The sequence below is a fragment of the Amphiura filiformis genome, chromosome 17, assembly GCF_039555335.1.
Source record: "Amphiura filiformis chromosome 17, Afil_fr2py, whole genome shotgun sequence".
NCBI classification, from domain to species: domain Eukaryota; kingdom Metazoa; phylum Echinodermata; class Ophiuroidea; order Amphilepidida; family Amphiuridae; genus Amphiura; species Amphiura filiformis.
In genome coordinates this window covers 48,152,631-48,173,466 of record NC_092644.1, presented here as the reverse complement: position 1 = coordinate 48,173,466, position 20,836 = coordinate 48,152,631, and the positions used below count along the sequence as shown (strand labels likewise).

General features: G+C 36.5%; 1 protein-coding gene across 1 annotated transcript; it reads right to left on the bottom strand.

The window, feature by feature from the left end:
- Window positions 1-2,414: 2,414 nt before the first annotated feature.
- Window positions 2,415-16,885, bottom strand: LOC140137892 (uncharacterized). Its single transcript, XM_072159696.1, has 8 exons — window positions 16,591-16,885; window positions 14,236-14,349; window positions 13,574-13,645; window positions 10,180-10,389; window positions 9,105-9,209; window positions 7,891-7,942; window positions 4,758-4,870; window positions 2,415-3,531 (listed from the first exon to the last, which is right to left on the bottom strand). The coding sequence occupies exons 1-8, from the start codon at window positions 16,699-16,701 to the stop codon at window positions 3,403-3,405; spliced, it is 906 nt and encodes a 301-aa protein (XP_072015797.1). The 5' UTR covers window positions 16,702-16,885; the 3' UTR covers window positions 2,415-3,402.
- Between the last annotated feature and the right edge of the window lie 3,951 nt (window positions 16,886-20,836).

The window sequence follows — 20,836 nt, the reverse complement described above, 5'->3', positions numbered from 1 at the left end:
CTATGTTTGATTTATTATTTTGCTCATGTTGCCCTAAAAAAACCAAAAAAATCATCAAAGTATTCCAATGCTTTCCAAAGTCATGTAAAAGTGTAAAATGTTTTATTTTTTTAGAATATTCGATGTAACATAATCTACGTTATTTAATCTATTCCCATTCTAACGAATGTTTGATGACGTAAAATCGATAATATATATTTCTTCTAGATATTCTACGTAACATAGACCTATTACCGATTTTACAGCATCAAAGATTCGTTAGAACTTAAACATTACTGGAAATAGAATGAGACTACAGCCCGTCTCAAAAAAAATTGTGCAAGTGAAAAGCGCCCTCTATGGCAATTAGAAAATACCGTTGTGACATGATGCTTACATCAGCGTCAAGGGCGTAGTCTTAGCTCTCAAATGCCGTTTGTTCTGTTCAATTTGCTTGTTTTAATCTCGAGATATGTTTAGTTAACAACGAAAGGGTAAAATCACAATTGTGCCACTTTTACTAGGGACGATCAAGAGGACTGTACATGTGAATCAATGATAGCATCAAGTTGATCAAGAGTTCCTTCGTGAAATCAAAAGAACGTATCAATTTATACAACAATAAAAACAGTTTTTACTGTTTTTATTATTTTATCATGATACAGGTATTATACGATTATCTTTTTCCACTTAAAACAGGTTAAAAGAGGAATAGATATTTCACATTCTGCTGTAAAATTAAATACATGTGCATGTCAAAGATTCATCAAGGTAAATACTGTTCTCTTTGTCACTCAAGACATGTTAAAAGACAAATAAATATTGCAAACTTATAGGTTAATAAACACGTATTATTTGTTGGGATAGAAATTAGACAAAATAATGCATGCGCGCTGATGTTGATGCGTCTAATGCACGAGCCCCGAAGGGGAGTGCATTAGACGCATCAACATCAGCTATCATTGATTTACTTGTGCAGCCTACTCCCTAGTAAAAGTGGCACAATTGTGATTTTACCATTTCGTTGTTAACTAAACATAGGACCTATCTCGAGATTAAAATACGCAAATTGAACACAACAAACGGCATTTGAGAGCTAAGACTGCGCCCTTGACGTTGATGTAAGCATCATGTAACAACTGTGTTTTCTAATTGCCACAGAGGGCGCTTTTTACTTGCACAATTTTTTTTGAGACAGGCTGTAGATTATATAACGTAGGTATGTTACATCGAATATTCTACCTGGTCGAATACTCGGGGAGTCTGTAGCGGCCATCTGTGGTGGGATTCGTACCAAGATCTATCGATCAAATTATCAACTGAAGATAATTTTATAACCAGCAACTTTTGGATGCTTTTATAAATCACTCTAAACACGAGAACACTGACAGCACGTATATCCTTGTAAGTTTACTTTTATTTCCAAATTACTCCCATACACCGCACTTAGTAAATATAATACGATTTACTTGTTAAGTATTAGTATCTTACAAAATGCAACGGTATAATATGACTCTACACAATGGCAATGCAATACTTTACTACAAGGAATGGCGATACAATGCAGTGCTGCGATGCGATGCAGTAGCGATGCGATGCGAAGCAATGTAATGAATGCACAATTCATTGAAACATGGGTGACCGCTTATAGGTTCGAATTGCAACCAGCCTAATCACGAAGCTCTCGTAGCCAACTGGTTAAGGCACAGGTCTTGTAAACCGAAGGTCCTGGGTTCGATTCCCAGGCGGGATCACTTTTTCTACTTGTCTCCTTTATTATTTGCGACGGCGAACCTGGTGAAAACATTTGTTCACCATTGAAACATATGTTGCGTTCTTTGCCTGCCAATTGCGTTCCATTATTTATGGTTGTTGCATTCCGTTTATTAATACTACCCTACACGTGCACAGTTTAAAAACATTCCCGTGCGAACATCTTAAAAAGAGGTATGCTGCATTTTACATCGGGAGTAGACTCGATTCCTAATTATATATTTTACTCCTATAAACACACTAGATAAAAATCAGTATCTCAGTGGTTTTCCATAGGGGCATTTCAACTGGAATAATGAAACATATAAACCAGCGATGCATGCACACGATATTTCCTATAAATGGGCCTGTTTCAGCCCGATGTAAAAAGTTGTTATTTATAGGAAATATTGAATGCATGATCGGTGGTTTATATGTTTCATTAATTCCAGTTGAAATGATTTGATTTGGAAGTCACTGACATATTGATTTTATCAGTGTGTTTATAGGAGTAAAATATATAATTAGGAATCGAGTCTACTCCAGATGTAAAATGCAGCATACCTCTTTTTATTCGGTAGCCCGAATATCTGGAATCACCATACTTAAATCATACCGAGCTAGTTAAAATACAATGGTTAAAGGATGAAGCGGGATAAGTCGTATGCAGCTAAATACAAGAAAATTAATTGATGAACATCTTTTGTACATTCCATTGATGCCTACAGCCATGACAACACAGAAAAAAAATCATATTCTTTACAGCCTATCTCAGGAGCTATAAATTCAATAAATTTTCAGTTTTCAGCATGTTGCTGCCTAATGCATGACCAACAACAGCAGAATAAAAATGACCATTACTAGAATTAAATAAAAATAAAAATAAAAATATTTATACCACGCGATTAATGATTCAATTATCATTAGGCAAAATATAAATGTTATGTCTCACAGCCCATAGCAGTTTCAAAAACGAATGCGGAATGCGGGCTTTAAAAATCTTCATTTTGAAAACGAATTATAGGATGTCATTTGGTTGTGTTCAAAAGTACACATAACATTGTGCTTCATTTGCACAATAGAAGTACAGATATCCATTGTTTTATACCTAAACCAATTTTCTTCAAAATATTTCTCAGAATTTCATGATTTTATGGCAAAAAGAAAACGGAAACAATCAAAATTAATCAATAAACAATGAAATGACGTCATCAAATGTGATGTCACCTGATCAGATTGGTCTCTAGCCGTTTCCCAGAAAACATCAGAGCTAACTACATCGGCTGACGACGAGGAAGTTCCTCGAAAGCGCTCCCAGTAAGCGAAATAAACAAGTAGTCTTGAAGTTTAATTTAATTACTTTCAATAAAATAATTAATTTGCCGTTGCAGGTGAAATGGACACGCTAAGAAAAATGAACCCGCAAGGGGGCTTTGAGACATAACATTAATTTTTTAGCCTTATCGCATCACCAACAGTATTTTCTGTAATTCCCAATACCCCCAAAATGGTCTATAGAGGTGACCGTATTTGCCGGAACGGGTACGGGTTTGGGTTTGGGTTAGGGTTAGGGGTTGGGTTAGAGTTAGGGCTTCCGGAAAATGGTCATCGTCACTTTCGAACATAATAATAGTTCCCAACTCATTGACAATTGATAGTATGTTGTAGTTACTACTCCACGGTGGTGCCAGCGTCTGCCATGAGATCACGAATCTGTTGATGCTTCTCCTTTCGGGTCAGTGCAGTATCTTTCCTGATGGCCGTAATTTGATCGCGAAGTCCTTTATTGTTTTTCAGCATCTTCAAAATCAAACACAAGAAACAATGTTAGAAGGCCTACAGTTTCGTTTTCTTTCATCCTCATTTGATAGGCTAGATAGATACTTGTTATTTGCTAATTGGGGTGGAGGGGATATCCCAATTTCACTTTGGTTAGGCACGAGTTTAAATTAAGTCGGGTATATTTTGGAGACGTTGAGTTCTAAATAAATTAAACAGTGCTTCTTTATAATGGGGAGTACAAATTGCCTAATTGTATTCCCCGGGTGCTTTCAAAACATTTTGTACGTGGATGTACCATACCTTTTATGTGAAACCTTATTTCTGAATAGAATATTGTAACTTCACTTTGTCCGAAAGTAATAAAGAGATATCGATATCGAGTGTTTAGTGCAACAAAGGTAAACTTGACAAATTCTGCATTCTATATTGTACACACATGACACCTGGCAGCTATTTCAGATAGTCCTTTGTTGCACTATACCCTCGATATGTCACTCCACATGACAAATATTAGCGATTCGAGACAAATACAGCACTCATTTTAGGACTTAGGCTAGTCACTTCAAGTTTAAGCATTCAAAATCCCGAGTATAGGTCAATAATTTGCTGATTGCTCATCATTTTAATATTTAATTTTAATTTTAATGTTTTTCCAAACGTTAAGAATGAATTCACCTATAGTCTTTGTGCACGTCTTCGGGTTTCATTGTCATTTGAAAAACACTATAAAAATTACCTTTTCCCCAACAATTGACCAATTTTAAAATTTGACTTCTCTTGCCAGTTAGTTCGTTCTAAGGATTAGGATATGGATATGTTTCATTTGGCAAAGGAGGATATTTCTTTTTTCTAAAAAAAATAGTGATGTATTTTTCAAAAATGGGTCCTTTGGTATAGGCCTAACATTTCGAAATTTCCACATTTCCAATGCAAATTTGCTGAAATATGAAAGTTTCCGTAATATTATTTATATACCTTTTTGATGATAATATACTAGACAAAAAAAGAGTCATTGTGCACCTGAAATTTAAAAAGGGTCAACGGGTATGACTTTAAAAAAAGAGGGCTATCTGGTATATTCGACTTCAAAAAGGGGGGGGCCTAAATGACAGGCACATAATCTTTACTTAAATGAGAGCTCTAAAATTGTATTGAACATCAATTGTTCGCTTGGTATTGACCAACCCTCAATACCGGCATGTATCTTAGATATTGTATGTTTTTACGCATGAATAGAAACTTGCCATAAAACGATCCTTGAGTTGTTTGCGCCTTTGAAGCTTGTCTGTTGGGCGATGATCGTCTGCGTCTTCCGCGATTGCCCGTCTCTTACGGCGAGTTGCGTCTCCCATGTCGCCTGAAATATAATATTGTTCAACATTACACAAAATTATTGACCAATCATTCATTGATCTATTTATTATTAAGCTTGATTACACTGCAAATTTCTCAGAACAACTTCTGGATTCATCTGAAGTGTTCAAGAGGAAAATATTCAGGTAATAATCAAACCCAGATATCATACAAGTTATTTAACTATTACTATGTTTTCCAAGATAATAAAAAAACACACAGGATACATCCGATGTGTTTAATATCTGTTACATTTGAAAACATCGGACGTGTTCTGGAGGTGTTTAAATTTAAAATTAGAGCACCTCCAGAACATGTCCATGTGTTCATTGAAAGCAAGAATTACTCAACCAGCGATTTGGTAGCCCAAATCTCCAATTGGGTGCTCTGGTAAAGTTAAATATCATTTACGTTTCTGGGGTCAAAGAAACACGTTAATTATGTAAAACTACCGCTTTGAAAAAAAAAAAACCATCACTCGTGTGATCATGGTGATGAAAGATCCTTGCCTGACATCGTCAAGTGTCATGCCTGTGAATTTCTTTGCCATGTTGAAGATCTGGCAACACTGTATAGCTTTTCACTATCTTCTTACGGTATCCCAGGGAAATCGATTTAAAAAGGAAATTCTGACAAGACTATAATCATGATATAGGTCACGGTGATGTGCGTTAGAAAGTTGGGGAAAATCCTTCGTTAGCGAACTACACCAGGCACAAAAAGAAACTCGTCAGTTATATTAATCCTTGCTGTACTATAACTTGATAATTTTGGATTATTCTGAAATATGACATTTTGTTAATTGGACTTTGCTTTCTCGTTTGACACCCTGTTCGCAGTCAACCGGCCGGTCATAGATATAGGCCTTGGTTTCTTTTTTCTGAGTGCATCTGACTTGGTCTATACTCTGTGAAATTGTACAAATTAAGTGGAGATAACCTTGTATTTATTTAATTTTGCAATGCTATTAATTTTCGAATGACAGATAATAAACGTTTTCTGGTTGTAAAGGGTCCAATCTATAATTACCAGATTTCACTTTAGCGAAAATGAGTGAAGAAATGTGATTTTTGGAACAAAACAGATTGCTCAATTTTTGGGTACAAAGTCGGGTAGTTTTTTTGTCTTAAAGAATACCTCCAGCAGACAGATACTTCAGGTTTTTTCAGTGTACAAACTTTACATCATTCCCTTCCAAAAGCCATGAAAATTATATCATATCAACGTTGCAAACGGTCAAATCCACGAAAATAGTCCAAAAAACGCATATAAAATATTTTGTCAAAATTCGTCTGTGTGGAAGCCACGGAATCAATCAATATTGCTTTTGTAGTAGACAAGGACATAGAACCAATTGTGCGTGGAGTTTATACAGGCGCGTGAATTCAACCGATCGGATTGACTCGTGGTATTCGGAAAACTGTGTAATATCAGACCTGCTACAACAAAACATGCATAAAGTCGCAATGGCTTTATTAGACAAAAATCCATTGTGATACTGCCCGACTTTGTCATGTTTATGAGGGTGCAGATTCCATAATATTCTATGGCGTAAAAAGCCGATCTAGTCGTAATTTTATATACTTTCACTTCCATTTTTGTCCTAATGAAAACTGTTGAACACTTCTGATGTTGTTATTAACTGACAGATCAATGTTTTATGAGCAATTTACCTATGGTTAGTTTCTAGGGGAAGGTTGTAAACGGTCAGGTCCACGGTTTATTTGGGCACAGTTCATGAAACTTTCAAATTTATCATATTATCTTAACGCAATTATTTTCCAGAAATATTTTATGAATACCAGTTTTTTGCATGATAAGACAAGCAAAAACCTACAAACATACTTTTGAGGCTTTTAACACAACTGATGACTACTCCATAACTATCAGAAAATGGTTTTAAGATGGGCCTTTACTTCGGCAAACTTCGGAAAAATCAGTGCGGTGACTGGGTTGAGAAATTGCGAGCATAGAAACTGTGACCTCGTAATGCATAGATCGTGACCTGCCGTCTGACTGTTCGTGAAAAACGAACAAGAATTGACCAAGATATGCGCCTCCAAAGCCTCAAACCCCAAAATCAAAAGTCGCATTTTTAACGATTTTCAATGGGAACGCATCGTTGTATTGCACACAAGCACCACGGGCCAATCATAAAGCACACGGTGTAACAGGCACAATTGAATCGTTAAAATTGCAACTTTTCATTTTGGGGTTTGAGAGTTTGGAGGCGCATATCTTGATCAATTCTTGCTCAATATTCACGAACAGGAAGTCAAATGAGAAAGAAAAGTCCAATTAATAAAATTTATATTTCAGAATAATCCAAAATTATCAAGTTATTGAACAGCAAGGATGAATATAACTGACGAGTTTCTTTTTTTGTGCCTGGTGTATATTACTTCGAAAAGCTAAAAGGTTGATCCAAAAAAAAAGCTCGCGGGTCACGTTGAAGCCTATGAAAATCGAAATCTTGCACTAAGTGACTGAATTTCACGCCTAAGTTTAACACCAGGATTTGAAAAAAAATCAGTATCAAGCATTAGTTTTTTCCTGACATTTACTGAAAAATGAAAATTGTTACTTTTCATTTGGCCGAGAAAATTAATTTTACATCAAAATGTTGCTCATTTGAACACCAAATTCGATCGTTTGTATTGCCTTATTAAATGACTGAGTGAGCCTTGTACAATAATAGCCATCGGTTGACCGTTCTGAGGGGTTAGTACTATCATCATCTATTATATCATCTGCCGGTGAAAGTGAAAGCGGACGTCGCACATAAAATCACCGATAATTAGCTACAATTACTACAACGGCAACACTACAAAGAAAATAAAGCAGCATCGCGGAAACTTTGACTTCTCCGTAAATGCTGAAAGTCAATTAACGATCGAATCCGTTATGAATGGCTGCTGATTTCTCCAAAATCAAAGGGATCGCATAAACTGATGGCATCAGTTTCACGTCCTGCGTCTCTGGATGCAGATAAGTAGTAAAACCTCACGAATAAATCTTTCTTACCACGGGCAACCTCAGTGGCTTCGGTCTCATCCTCAGTTGTAGGTGCATCCTCCTGATCATTAAATGCGAAGAAAAAAGTGATTAGTGTAAGGAGGCAGTCCCAGGGAGGCAGTATAGGCCTACCGTCGACAAGGAGAGGGGTAAGGGGTGCGTTACCTCCTGGTCCTTAGGGGACCTGTAGAAAAGTAAACCTTAATAGACACGTCAAAGCAAAGAAAAGAGCATAAAACTTTCAAGATTTTTGTTATAATTTTGGCTGATTTTAGATTTAAAACATTTTGTTGCTCACTTTTAGAATCTCGAGGGTCCTGGCGAGAAAAAAAAAACTGGGGTAAACAATTGTAGTGGACAGACAATATTTGCATCGGCCTGCCGAGCCTATCATCGAGGCCGATTTGGAAATTTCGCCCACTTATGGAGTCTTGCACGTCATTGCTGATCAAAGAGGCCTGTGTGTGTTTCTTATACCCGGGCTGCTAATGGTGGACCTGCAAGAAGGCTTTCAAGAAAGCAAACGCTGCATATGGGGTTCCTATATGTTAGATGTGTATAATACTTAATGCAGATATTGTATATGTGGTCTTCCTGCATTAACCTCCTCGCAGTGGCATAGCTAGGACTTTTCATCAGAGATGGGGTAAAAAACTAGTAAGAAGGAGGCAACTTTAAATGTATGGCAGCAAAGTTTGACTAAAAGTGTCCAAAATGGGCAAAAAGTACAAAAAATGCATTGAAAAAAAGCTTTAATATCAGGGCGGCCAGCATCACACAAGGGGGCAAGACTCAAGACTTCTCTCAGGGTAGCAGCTCCCTCCTTGTTGCCCCCTTTGCCACCAAACAGTGGTTTTATGCCGTGAGTTGAGAAGTCCAAAGGACCTAAACCCGTTATTGAGTGTTGCGGATCACCATTGTGCCCAAATAGAATTTTGATAATTTTATATTATCATGATACGAAAACACATCAAGTAGCCAGAATTGTTCAACATTGTATAATAAAATGTGTTAATCAGTCTTGTTGTCGTTTGGTGAAAAATTGTACACACTTTACAACGAGGAAGGTCAATGAGTACAAGAAGTCAAGATTGGTGAGTGAGTTGCAAAAATGGTTAATTTCATCCGGGAATTCCATATCCGAAAATGTTAACAGAATTCCCCATCTAATTTGACATTCAGTTTTTAGTGATAAAATTATATATTATTTGCTGTTGACTTACAGCCGGCGCTTCGTTTTCTGCTTCGTCTTCGCTGTGGGCTTGTTTCCATGCGTTGTTGATATACTCCCGTCTTTCGTCTTTGCTCATGCCTTTTACTTCTTCTCCCTGCAATGTGTATAAACAACATAAAAGGACTTTGATATGAAATTGAGGATGTGTATGAGGTTATAAGACTTTCTGTGAGATATAAATATATAAACAAATGATGGGATTTGAGCTAGAGATGGACAACCTCAGATAATAGAGTATAATTTATTGGTAAATTGTTTACATGAATTTTGGCTATGAATGTATCGGAAAATGTCTCATTTAAGGGCTCGGATAGCGCCGCATTTCACGTATATTTTGTGGGACCTGAGAGCACATCAGACGTATCGAATACCATTTTGGATACGAGAAATATCCTCCTGATAGGCCTATCAAATAATTTTGATTTTGTAAAATTCGTGATATAATACAAATTTTATGGCAAATGATTAACAGTCCTCGAATTAAATTGTAGAAATCTAATGATTGTACTTAAAATGTACAAGTAGCTGTGAAAGGCCGTCCATCATATGAAAATTTTGACCTTTCGTATTGAAGATTTGTTTCCCAAAAACACCAAACAAATTTAGGTCTTTTAGGGAAAAATCTATATTTTCAACTGATGGTCGGCTTTTCATCCCACCTACATACATAAAGTTTACTTTGAGGCCGGACTGTTAAATGTCAAAATTTCACAAATTTCATTTTTTTTAATAATCTGCCTCAAAATTGTTATTGTATCGCGAATTTCAAAAAATCTAAATTATTTGATATCAGAAGGACAGTCCTCGTATTCAAAATACAATTCGATATGTCTGATGTGCTCTCAGGTCTCACAAAAAAATAGGCCTACTGTGCAAAAGTGAGTGACCATCTTAATGAGTGGACTTTTTTTCTTTAGTGAAATTCACCTTTTGGAGTGATTATGAACGGTTGAGACATTTGTCCCATAATCGGGCTGTCATTTTCTTTGGAAGGGAGTGATTGGGATTTGGGAGGTTCAAGTGAAGAGAAGGGAAGACAAAAAGAACAAAACCCTTCAACGTACTCGTGTCTGCATGAATTCCTTCAAAAAATGGCTGTTGTATTGTGGTCTCTCCACTATTTTGATCCTGTGATGAACTTTATCATTCCGCGATGGCCATTGATTATGTTGCTCTCCTGGTAGGGATTTCTCGACATTTTGTTGCTCATGGTGCTTGTACCAAATCTTTATTGCACCAGTCATAAAACTGTCCAAATCGTCAGTTTCTTCTCCCTTTATCAAAAATAAATACATAAATGTAGTGGATAAAATAATTATTTAGATGAAAAGCATTCTGAATAGACAGTTATTCTGTCCACCCAGTAAAATAAACCAGCACATTATCCAAAATGCCCACCAAGTAGATTCTGATATACTAAAATTAGTAGTCTAAAATCTTCAGATGTTGAGTTAAAACCTATTTTTGACCAAATTGACCTTTTTTACCCCAATTTTGAACCATGTCCGTAGTCCTCGGAAAATTATAGAAAAAAAGCTAGACAACAGGCTAAAAATTACATCAGACACACAGCATTAGTTACAAATGTAGATTAAATTTATGCACTAGGCCTATACATATCAGTAATAGAGGCCATTCCATGAAATTTCGTGCCGTTGAACAGAATCAAATGGACACACAAATCTCACATTATCACATTTTGCCCACAAATCTCACGTTCTAATTAGTTATTTCGTTGAACCTAATTGGAGTAGAAACTTCATATTTATGTGCTGAATGCATGACTCGTGAATAATATTAACATCTATTAAGGGAAGGGGTATGAACGTTTGGACAGTATTTATTGTGGGACATTAGAGCACATCAGACATATCGAATTGCATTCTGAATACGAAGAATGGCCTTCTGATATCAAATAATTTTGATTTTTGAAATTCGCAATGTAATACACATTTTATGGCAAATCATTAAAATTGATATTTTTGATATTTAACAGTACTCGAAGTAAACTTTATAAATCTGATGATTTCTACCTAAAGTGTATGTAGGTGGGATGAAAAGCCGACGATCAATTGAAAATTTTGACCTTTCGTATTGAAGATATGGATTTTTTTCCCGAAACACCCAAACAAATTAGGTCTTTTTGGGAAAAAATCCATATCTTCAATATGAAAGGTCAAAATTTTCAATTGATCGTCGGCTTTTCCTCCCAGCTACATACACTTTAAGACTATATCATTAAATTTATAAAATTTACTTCGAGGACTGTTATATCTCCAAATGTGAAAAATATCAAATTTTAATAATTTGTCATAAAATTTGTATTATATCGTGAATTTCATAATGCAATTCGATAGGTCTGATGTGCTCTCATGTCCCACAAAAAATGCTGTCGAAACGCTCAAAACGCTCATTCCAGTTCCCTTAAGGGGACTCGATCTTTTGTGCGTAATTATAGAGGGCCAGGGGATTCACTCTATCATTTAAAAAATTATTTGAAGAAGTTAAAGAACCCTAAGAATAAAAAACTGTAGTGTAATTCACGCCAGACACAATTTCTTTATGACAAAAAATAATTTTTGTAATCGATCAAAAAACAAACGTTTTATATCAATTTTAAATTTAGCCTGAATCGGTAAATATGGTACCTTTCGCCCTTTTTTAGGTCAAGGCTGTTTTTACCATTATTCAGCGAACCATTGTTGAAGCTATTTCACATACATGTACAAAATATTCTAGAGAAAGACTGAGGCCATATACTGTTGAAATATCTTTGGTTGATTTCGAATGATAATGTCATGAAGTCGTAAATTTTAAGGTCAAATTCCTAAAACCAAAACAAACATTGCGACGCAGATATTTCCCGACTTACGCAATTTCATCATCACATCGGTGTCTTTATTATTTGTTTGAAACCTTTCCCAAACGTTCGTGCTCTTTATGCATAAAACGGCTTATCTATCTTTACAAAACGCGTCTTTTTAGTAAACAAAAGGCTAAAGATGGCATTATGAGATTTATCATTTATCATTACACTCCTCCACTCAACTGTCACCGTGGCCGAGCGGTAAAGCGCTAGACGCGTAATCAAAGGAAGTTCCGAATCGGTGGTTCGAATCCCAACGAAGCCTGTGGAAACTTTTTTTTTTCTTCAAAGTTCATGATCGCATTTCGAAATGAGTCACTTGTCGGTAAATCATGTATCGTATCCTTAACTAAGTAATCTCTTTATTCAATACGGTACATTTGATTTATGAGTGAAAATGTAATTTTTTAGTGATTCGTGTCCAGTTTTGACCAACAAATGGAATTTTTCACGGGATTAAAAAAGAAAAGATTTATGCGTCACGATGAAGAGTATATCAATTACTGAGATGGATGTTTCGGGCAAAAAGTCAATTACAACATTTTTCTGTGACTGGTTTTTGACCTATGACCTCTTGAAATTCGTAAGTAGACATAACATTTCAGTGATTTTGGATATTTGGGCCAAAAGTTGACTCTTTTCATGATTTGAAGAGCTATTGAGTTGTACCATCAACACGCTATTATTTACCACAACAATGCTGCAGACAGCGTTCTCATTTGGAAACAAAGGCCTCACACAGTGTTGTTACTGTGCATCCATCCACTGTTTGCTTTGTAATGGTGCATCCAACTGAAACCTAGAGCATCACAACCCATTGCACAGGTAAATCAGAAACACATGTGTTTGTGGACTTAACATGGTTTGGAAACAGGCTCTTCATTTTTAGAATGTCTTGCATTACAAAAGCTTGTATAGTACATATTTCAATGCAATGACTTCATATTATTGATATACAAGGGTTCTTTCATTTTAAGCTATAAAGATAATTCAAAGAGAATGGCAAATAATTTCTCCTCATTTTTAGGGAATTTCCGCAGTACCGGTAACATTTTAAAGCAATTTCTTGGTAAAATTGACAAAAAAATGGCCGGGGTATAAATGGCAATTGCCATGGAAACTGTCTTCTCTTTAAATTCTCCTAGCTTTAAATTAACGGAGTCAATAATATAAAGTGTAATATAAACTTTTGTAAGGCAAGAAATTTGTTGCTGTCATCGGATTGTGGGATGAGGAGGACACAACTGACAGATCTGTTGTGTGGGTTTTACTTTCTACCATAGATGAAATTAATAAATTAAAATGCCAATCTGGCACTGATGATATCCAAGACACTTTTTGAAGATGTTTCGTGAATTATGCCCAACGATGACAACTGCAATGGGCAATTGTCAAATTAATTCTTCACCTGCACACCTGAAAGTATAATTTAAGGCAAAGATGATAGTCATGCCCATCAGTTGATTATTTAGGGCGATATTTTCCAGGGGGTATTTTAGGGTTATCTGCCACACAAATTTCGCAGAATTCTTGTTTTTTGTTATGTATTCAAATTAAAGGCCCTAAATGCCCCTAATAATTTGTTGACTTACAGTCTGTTCTTTCCATGCGTTGGCGACAACCTCGCGTATTTCGTCTTCGCTCATTCCTTCTGCTTCTTCTCCCTGAAATTATAAAAAACAACCACATCGATTTCTGTCCAGAGGTAAAGCTGGCCGGGAGTTCGGCCGGGTGGCGATTAGTTTTTTCGTACATTATATTGTAGATTTTGATTTTTTGTCGTTGTTCATAATTCACGGAATAAAGCAAAACGCATTGAAAAAAAATCTGAAAAATCAACTGATTGTACCACATGTGTTAATATGATGTACGAAAAAAAATAACTTCGCCTCCTGGAGCTGGCCGGGAGGCGTAATTTGTTTCTGCAACCATAACGGGACGCAATTTTTTTTTTAAATCCTAACCCTAACCCTAACACTTACCCTAACCCTTTCCTATGTGTTCCTATGGGTTACAAAATTTTTGCGTCCCGTTATGGTTGCAGAAAAAATTAAGCGGCCGAGAGCTGGTAAAAGCCGTCGAAGGAGGGAAGCATTCTGCCGGGCCTCGATCGACTGATATACGCTCATGCTAAAAAGGATCTTATTACCCTTCTCACCCCCCCCATGCACCACCACCACCACCATTTGTTCTGTTGTTTATTGTTGTTATGATTTATTTTGTTGTGATTTGATTTGATTTGTAAGACACTTACATGTTCCTTTTTGAGCTGAACCAGGAATTCCCTTTCGTGTTTGCGTTCAGCAGCTTTCTGAGCTCCTGTCTGAGCCTCGCCCTCGTGCTGTGTACCATCGTTGTCCACCGTCTCCTAAATGTATATTAATAATTGATTAATAACTGTAAAAATAACAAATAATCACCCAGGCCCGTGCTCTGATATCTGTCCAACCGCGGCTTTTTGGCTTCGTCACTAAAGAATAGTGATGAAGGAGCACAAAGCGGCTGGGACTGAGACTACCAGACCCGTGGCGAATGTGCGGAGTTGGGACGCCTCCCGCCCGTGATTTTTTTATGTGTATTTTTGATTTTATTGTGGTTTTTTTTATATAATTTAACAGTAATAACACGGAATAGAGCAAAACGCACTGAAAAACATGTGTTACAAACATGATCTACGGTAAAAAAAATCGCCTCCCGCCACTACATGTAATCGACAAAAAGGTCGCAAAAATAGCCAAGGTGCAAATTAAAACGTAAAACTATATAGGGAAGGGTGGGGTGAAGGGGGAAGATGGTCACCGATAAGGTCCACATCCACACTTCTGAAATCCCGCACCTTCGCCAAGAACAAAATCCTGGTTCCGGGACTGAGTGCTGACAGTTGGAATCGGAAGGGAATGTTGGCAGTAGGCCTATCACTAAAAACAACAAAGACAAGATCATTAAGTTGAACTTTCATTTAGTATGAAATGTTCATAATAATCACCGCATATGATATTAACGTAAGATTAGTGATGCTTTCTTTTATGGGGAACAAAGAAAAAGAATCCATCGAAAAAATGCTTTTTATGCATAAAGGGTTGAAAAAAGTGTAGATTAAACCAGTTGTAGTAACTACAAATTTCGAACCTTTGAGGACTCCCGGTCGGAGCCGGGAGTTTCGATTATTGGAACTGAGATTAAACATAAGTTTGGGCTCGAACCAACGCTTCACGTATAGTACCTATATGCATTCTGTATTGATTGTCTGATAAGTTTAGCGCTGCATGCCACTGGGTCACCTTGCTTATTGGAGTGACATTTACTTCCATTTATACATGTGTTTTGAGTTAGCCGTATAGACGAATCATGGTCATGGTCAGGATTCGGTCGGCCATATTTGGTTCCCCGCATGCACCAAACAGGTGTTGAGTGCCCAATTGTGTGGATTAAACCCGCTTAAAATTCGATGTTAGATTCTTTTGTGTAATAAACTGTCATCATTCTTTTGTCTACGTGTAACACGGGTGATAGAATGCAGTTTAAAATACCCTTCAAGGCCGCATCATTTCACATTTTAGGTGAGATAGTTGGGTCCCCGTCGCGGCTATGGCTGCCATTGAGGAGTAGGAATGCGTGAAATTGGATTCGTAGGTAAAAATTGCACGTGCAGCGTGAACAATCGCGGAAAAATAGAGACACGGACTTTTTTAATTTTCAACATCACAGCTCATCACCTTTATTTGCTGCAAGACATGTTAGATGACCACAATTCTTACTTTTTCACAAACTAAGCTGCTATTTTGCTATTTGTCGCTTTGTCTACGCCCCTGGGTTAGGGTTAGGTTTACAAGATCATGTCAGAAATTAATATTTTGTTCTGGGTCTGATTATTCGGCCTAGGTTAGGTTGATCATTTGAATGATCGAATCTGTGCTAAGGGAAACCCACTGACTCACATTCAATGCGAGTAGCAGAGGCTCCGGAAGACGTTAAAAGTGACGTGGTATATCGAAAGGAGACACTTTTGGGCAGGATCGTAATGGAGAAATAGCTGAAATATTGGGTCGATCCTTCATGTAATTATTTCGTGTAAACTAATCCTAACTCTAACCCTAATCCTAACCCTAAGCATAATCCTAATCATAACCCTAATCCTAACCCTAACCCTAATCCTAACCCTAAACTAACCTTAACCTTAACCCTAACCCTAATTTCGTGTAAAATTACATGAAGGAATAACCAAATATTGTCTGATAGTTTCAAACATGAATGTAACTGGCATCTTGTATTTTTGAGTCATTTTTCAAGGTAATTGCTACTCTCAACATTGTCAATAATATTTTTAAAGGCCGATATCTCAATTTCCAATTTTATAATACCATTTACGAACTCAATATCTTCGCTTAGGGATGTCCGATTTCATTGGGGAAAACAGCGTTGTGGAGCAAAATATCTCTATATTTATGATATGTATAAAACACTCAAAATTGATAAACTGCCCAAACACGTCACAAATAATAGGTCTGGGCTAGGGTTAGAGTTTGGCTTGGGCAAAATCATTTTTAAAAATCCTAACACTCGAAGACTGCATATGATGTCATGCATGTAAATGTAATTATTAACTTACAGTTTCGTGTCTTCTACCGTATCTTCTATATCCTCCAGCGCCATCGACAAAACCAATAGCGGCGATGACCACGAGCACCAATGTAACAGCTGCAAGACCTTTACACACCATTTTGGCAGATATTTTTTGACAACTTTTAAAACTTCCTCGACTCAGTTATCATATAATGTTCCACCCTTCCAAGATAAACGCGAACTGAACTGATTGAGATGACGGCAACGCCCAACAAGACCACTGGATAAGATAATGGCCTATTAGGAAGCAACTGTAGTATAATGATCTAAGCCAGTTGCCAAGATTTTAGCGGCTATAGGCGCAACGATTTGCCATGCTGTAAAATTAGACCGTTGAAGCGAAAAAATACCCGGAAAATACATTAAATTTTATAACAGACGTACGTACGTTAAGTTGTTCCTCGCTCGAAGTAGTTTGTTTTTCTGTATATTGTCGTAAAACTTCACGACCAGTACTCGGACGATTCTGTATCTATTTTGTCTTTCTTTCTTTCTTTCTTTCTTTTCTTTCTTTCTTTCTTTGGTTTTAATGGCGCCTTCAGCTACTATGGCTATTTGTGTATCTATTTTGAATTACAGTGTATCTTTTTGACATTGGTGGGATGGGTTGAAAACTTTTTCTTGAAGTATCATACTGCAGTTATTGTCCGTTTTCCTATACACAATACACAGTGCTCTCACCATTGACGCGTGACCTCTACAAATGATGCATGTTGGAAGAATGGACACTTGCCTAGTTAACATCACTGTGTGAAAAATAACCAGCCAATATTTTATTTATTCTCCAAAACTTCTAGCAAATATATTTCTCTAACATGACCTAAAATTACAGCTAGGTTAGATGTTCAGAAATGGTCGCACTTTTGTAAAATATGAGTGAGGGCAAGGCATAGCTAGCCAACTCCCCGTGTTAATTGAATGGAGATTTGACCGAAAATATTGGTATCGGACCGCTCACTTCTGAAGGATGCCACAAAAAACGGTAAAAGCTACATTTAAACTATTCTCAATAGGTTCTAGAAAATATAGTTTTGTAACATGTCCTAAATTTTTAGCTAATTTAGATGTTTGGAGAGGGTCGCACTTTTGTGTTTTAGGAAGGATATGTAAACGACAGATAACACCAAAAATATGAAGAAATTATTTCCAAACCGTGTTAAGTCAACAATCATTATGTTGCTCATTTTGAAGAATGCTGGTTAACAAAAAGCAGGTCTTTGTCTCATTTCGTGAACAAAGGTACACATACCATTGTTTCCTTTCGTTTCCTTTATAATCGGTTACCCAACTGAAGCTATAATACCAGTTTTATTGCGATGTCGCACATTGAAAACAGACACTTGTGCACAACCAGAGAAGATCTGATTTAATCAGTTGAGCTGCTTCAATGAGTGTTATCTTGGTTTAATAGCTTTTAATGGGGTTTAAGTCCTGCAAAGGTCGAGATGAATTCTACTGTAGACATGTCTGCATCATGTAGTGATTCCAGTTGCGTAACCAGATCTGACCTTTCCCAATTTCTGATCAAAACTTGTAAGTTGCAGTATTTATGTGCGAGTTCAGTTCAGTTCAGTTCAGTTAGTGATAGCTCCTGGTTTTTGGCATAAGAAGCTAAAAAAAAAAATCAGTGTTTCAGAGTACAAATCTCACAATGAAAGTAGTATAGATTAGTTCAGACCAAGGCCAGATACGAGGTTAACTTGGTCAGACCTGTGTCAACATTGGGGGGATGATTGTACAGACAATCAAAATATTAGGGGGAATGTAATAAAGAAATGAAAAAATAATGTAGAATCACCGTCGAAAGGTATAAAAAGTAATGAAAAAAAAAATAATATGTATTTTTTCAACATTTAAAGTTTAGATTGTTTTACAATTAAACTTTCATTATTCAACATCACTTTCAAAATTTCAAGAGATGGTATACTACGGTACTTTTATTTATGATAATTATTATATGGTTCCCAATTTTTTGTGGGCAAAATAAATTACTGGGTGGGCATCTTTGGGCAATGGGCAAGTTGAATTTACTGGGTGTGCAAAATAATTATTTGCCGCCCTGATAGGGTGAAAATACCCCCCATTGACCCCTGTATATAGTCAAAGGAAAGTAAAAAAAATTATGAGGATATATATTTCTTGAACATAGGAAAAGCTTCGAGCATGTTTTCAATAGATTAATTGATCGGGCAAAGTACACTGATCAATATGCCTATAAGCAAATCTCAGACAAACGGTTTTCATAATACATCAATTTATATTTTATTTGTACCTTATTGTTTTTTATCAATAACCATTCAAGTTAATGAGCTAAAATGACTGAAAAGACTCATTAATAATGTAATTTTTGCCAATATTTTGCTCAAAATATTAATGTTCAAGGTAAGACACCTATATTTAACAAGTCAGAAATAAACAAAGTGATGATTATCACCCCTTCCCTAGCTTAGGGCAAAAAAGGAAGAGTTGTCTCTCCGAACGAATCGTTGTAATGACCTGGCGAATAATTATTGTTATTTTGAAGCGGTCTTGACGAAGAGTTCAAATATAACAGTTACACTTTTGTAGGTCGTGTGCAGGGTCTTGTGGTTCTTGAGTTATGATGGAAAGAGTGTCGAAACGAAATATCTCATAAAACAACACATCATGATATATCAAGAACCATTATACTTGAAGTCGTTTTTTAAACTAAAAGTAGGCCTACATGTTTTGCATTAAAAAATGTTTTCATTGTCCTAGATTAGGGGATTATAAATAAATGAAATGAATGCGTACCCAATCATTTCATTAATCCCCGAATTTAGGACAATGAAAACATTGTTTTAGTTGAACGACCATGACTACTCAGCTCCGAAACGCCTGAACTGAAGTCGCGATCGATTTTTAACTACGCCGGCAGTTTTAGCCCAATTCTGCGTGAAAACGCGATTTTGGCATCACCGCGGCTTATGCAAATTTCATAACCTTGATGAGTTTTGAGTATTGTTAATTTTTGTTCAGCAGTTCTGGTTGATTTGTTCTCAATGCAGTTATAAATGAATGGTTACGTAAAAGTGTCAAGACTCGTCTGGAACGATGAATTGATTTCAAGTTATCAGCAATGCATCAATGCGTTTCTAATAACTTTCAAAAAGAATTTAATAAATAAAATGCCATTAAAAAGGAATGGTGCTTTTAAGGTAATTTTGCAATTCCGTCGAGTCACTAACGTGATGCGTTTTCTTTAAGAATTTCATGAACACGATTCTAAATGTAGAGTATTGGACTTTTTACATGTTGATGTTGCTAAAAAGGTTTTTTTTGTTGGTAAATGTTTTTAGCGGGTTCGCCGTAGACAATTCTAAACTTGTCCGACGGCGAACCCGCTCAAACTTATTATTGTTACTAGCGATTACCTGTCTTGCGCGGTCAGAGTCTTTCGCGGTTTGTAAATTTTGTTTTAATTATTTTTTAATTAATGTGATTAATGGTATGAGAGGAGATTATCATTTAGAAATATAATATTTAGTATCCTTTCCATATAAATCAATGGCTTGAAATTGCAATTAGATCGTGATCGAAATAAGTCTTCTTGCCACCATATTATATCCACCGTGAGAAGTCTTGCCCCTGTTTGATGCTGGCCGCCCTGATATTTAAGATATGTATGCATTTACAGTACTTTTTAGCCCATTTTGGACAAATTTGTTGTACCTTTCGGCTTGGACAAATTTGTTGTACCTTTCGGCCATTTTTTACCATTTTCGCCCAAGTTTGTCCACCACCTTGAAATGTACCTTGCGCCCCCCCTGCAAGAGTCCTGGCTACATCACTGAGCAGATGAACACAATTTTATTCAATTCCCTCTTGGCCCCCTGTGGTATGCTAGCTGACCTGATATTTAAGATTTGTATACACATACTTGTTGTACTTTTTATTTGTTAGCCCATTTGGATAAATTTGTTGTACTTTTTACTTTTTAGCCCATTTGTGACAATGCCCCCCCATGAAATTTGCCTTGCCCCCCCTCTCTGAAAAAGTCCTGGCTACACCACTGTGCAGATGAAACAATTTCATTCACATTTCTTTACACTATGTTTCATATTAAGTTATGATCATACAATGCTGATAACATAGCATTACCACAAAGAGCAGAGTATAGCCTATTCATGGTAAATACAATTCAGTGGTTTGAGAGGTAAATAGGCAATTGCACCATATTATAATTAGCACAATTAAACTATACCCTCCTC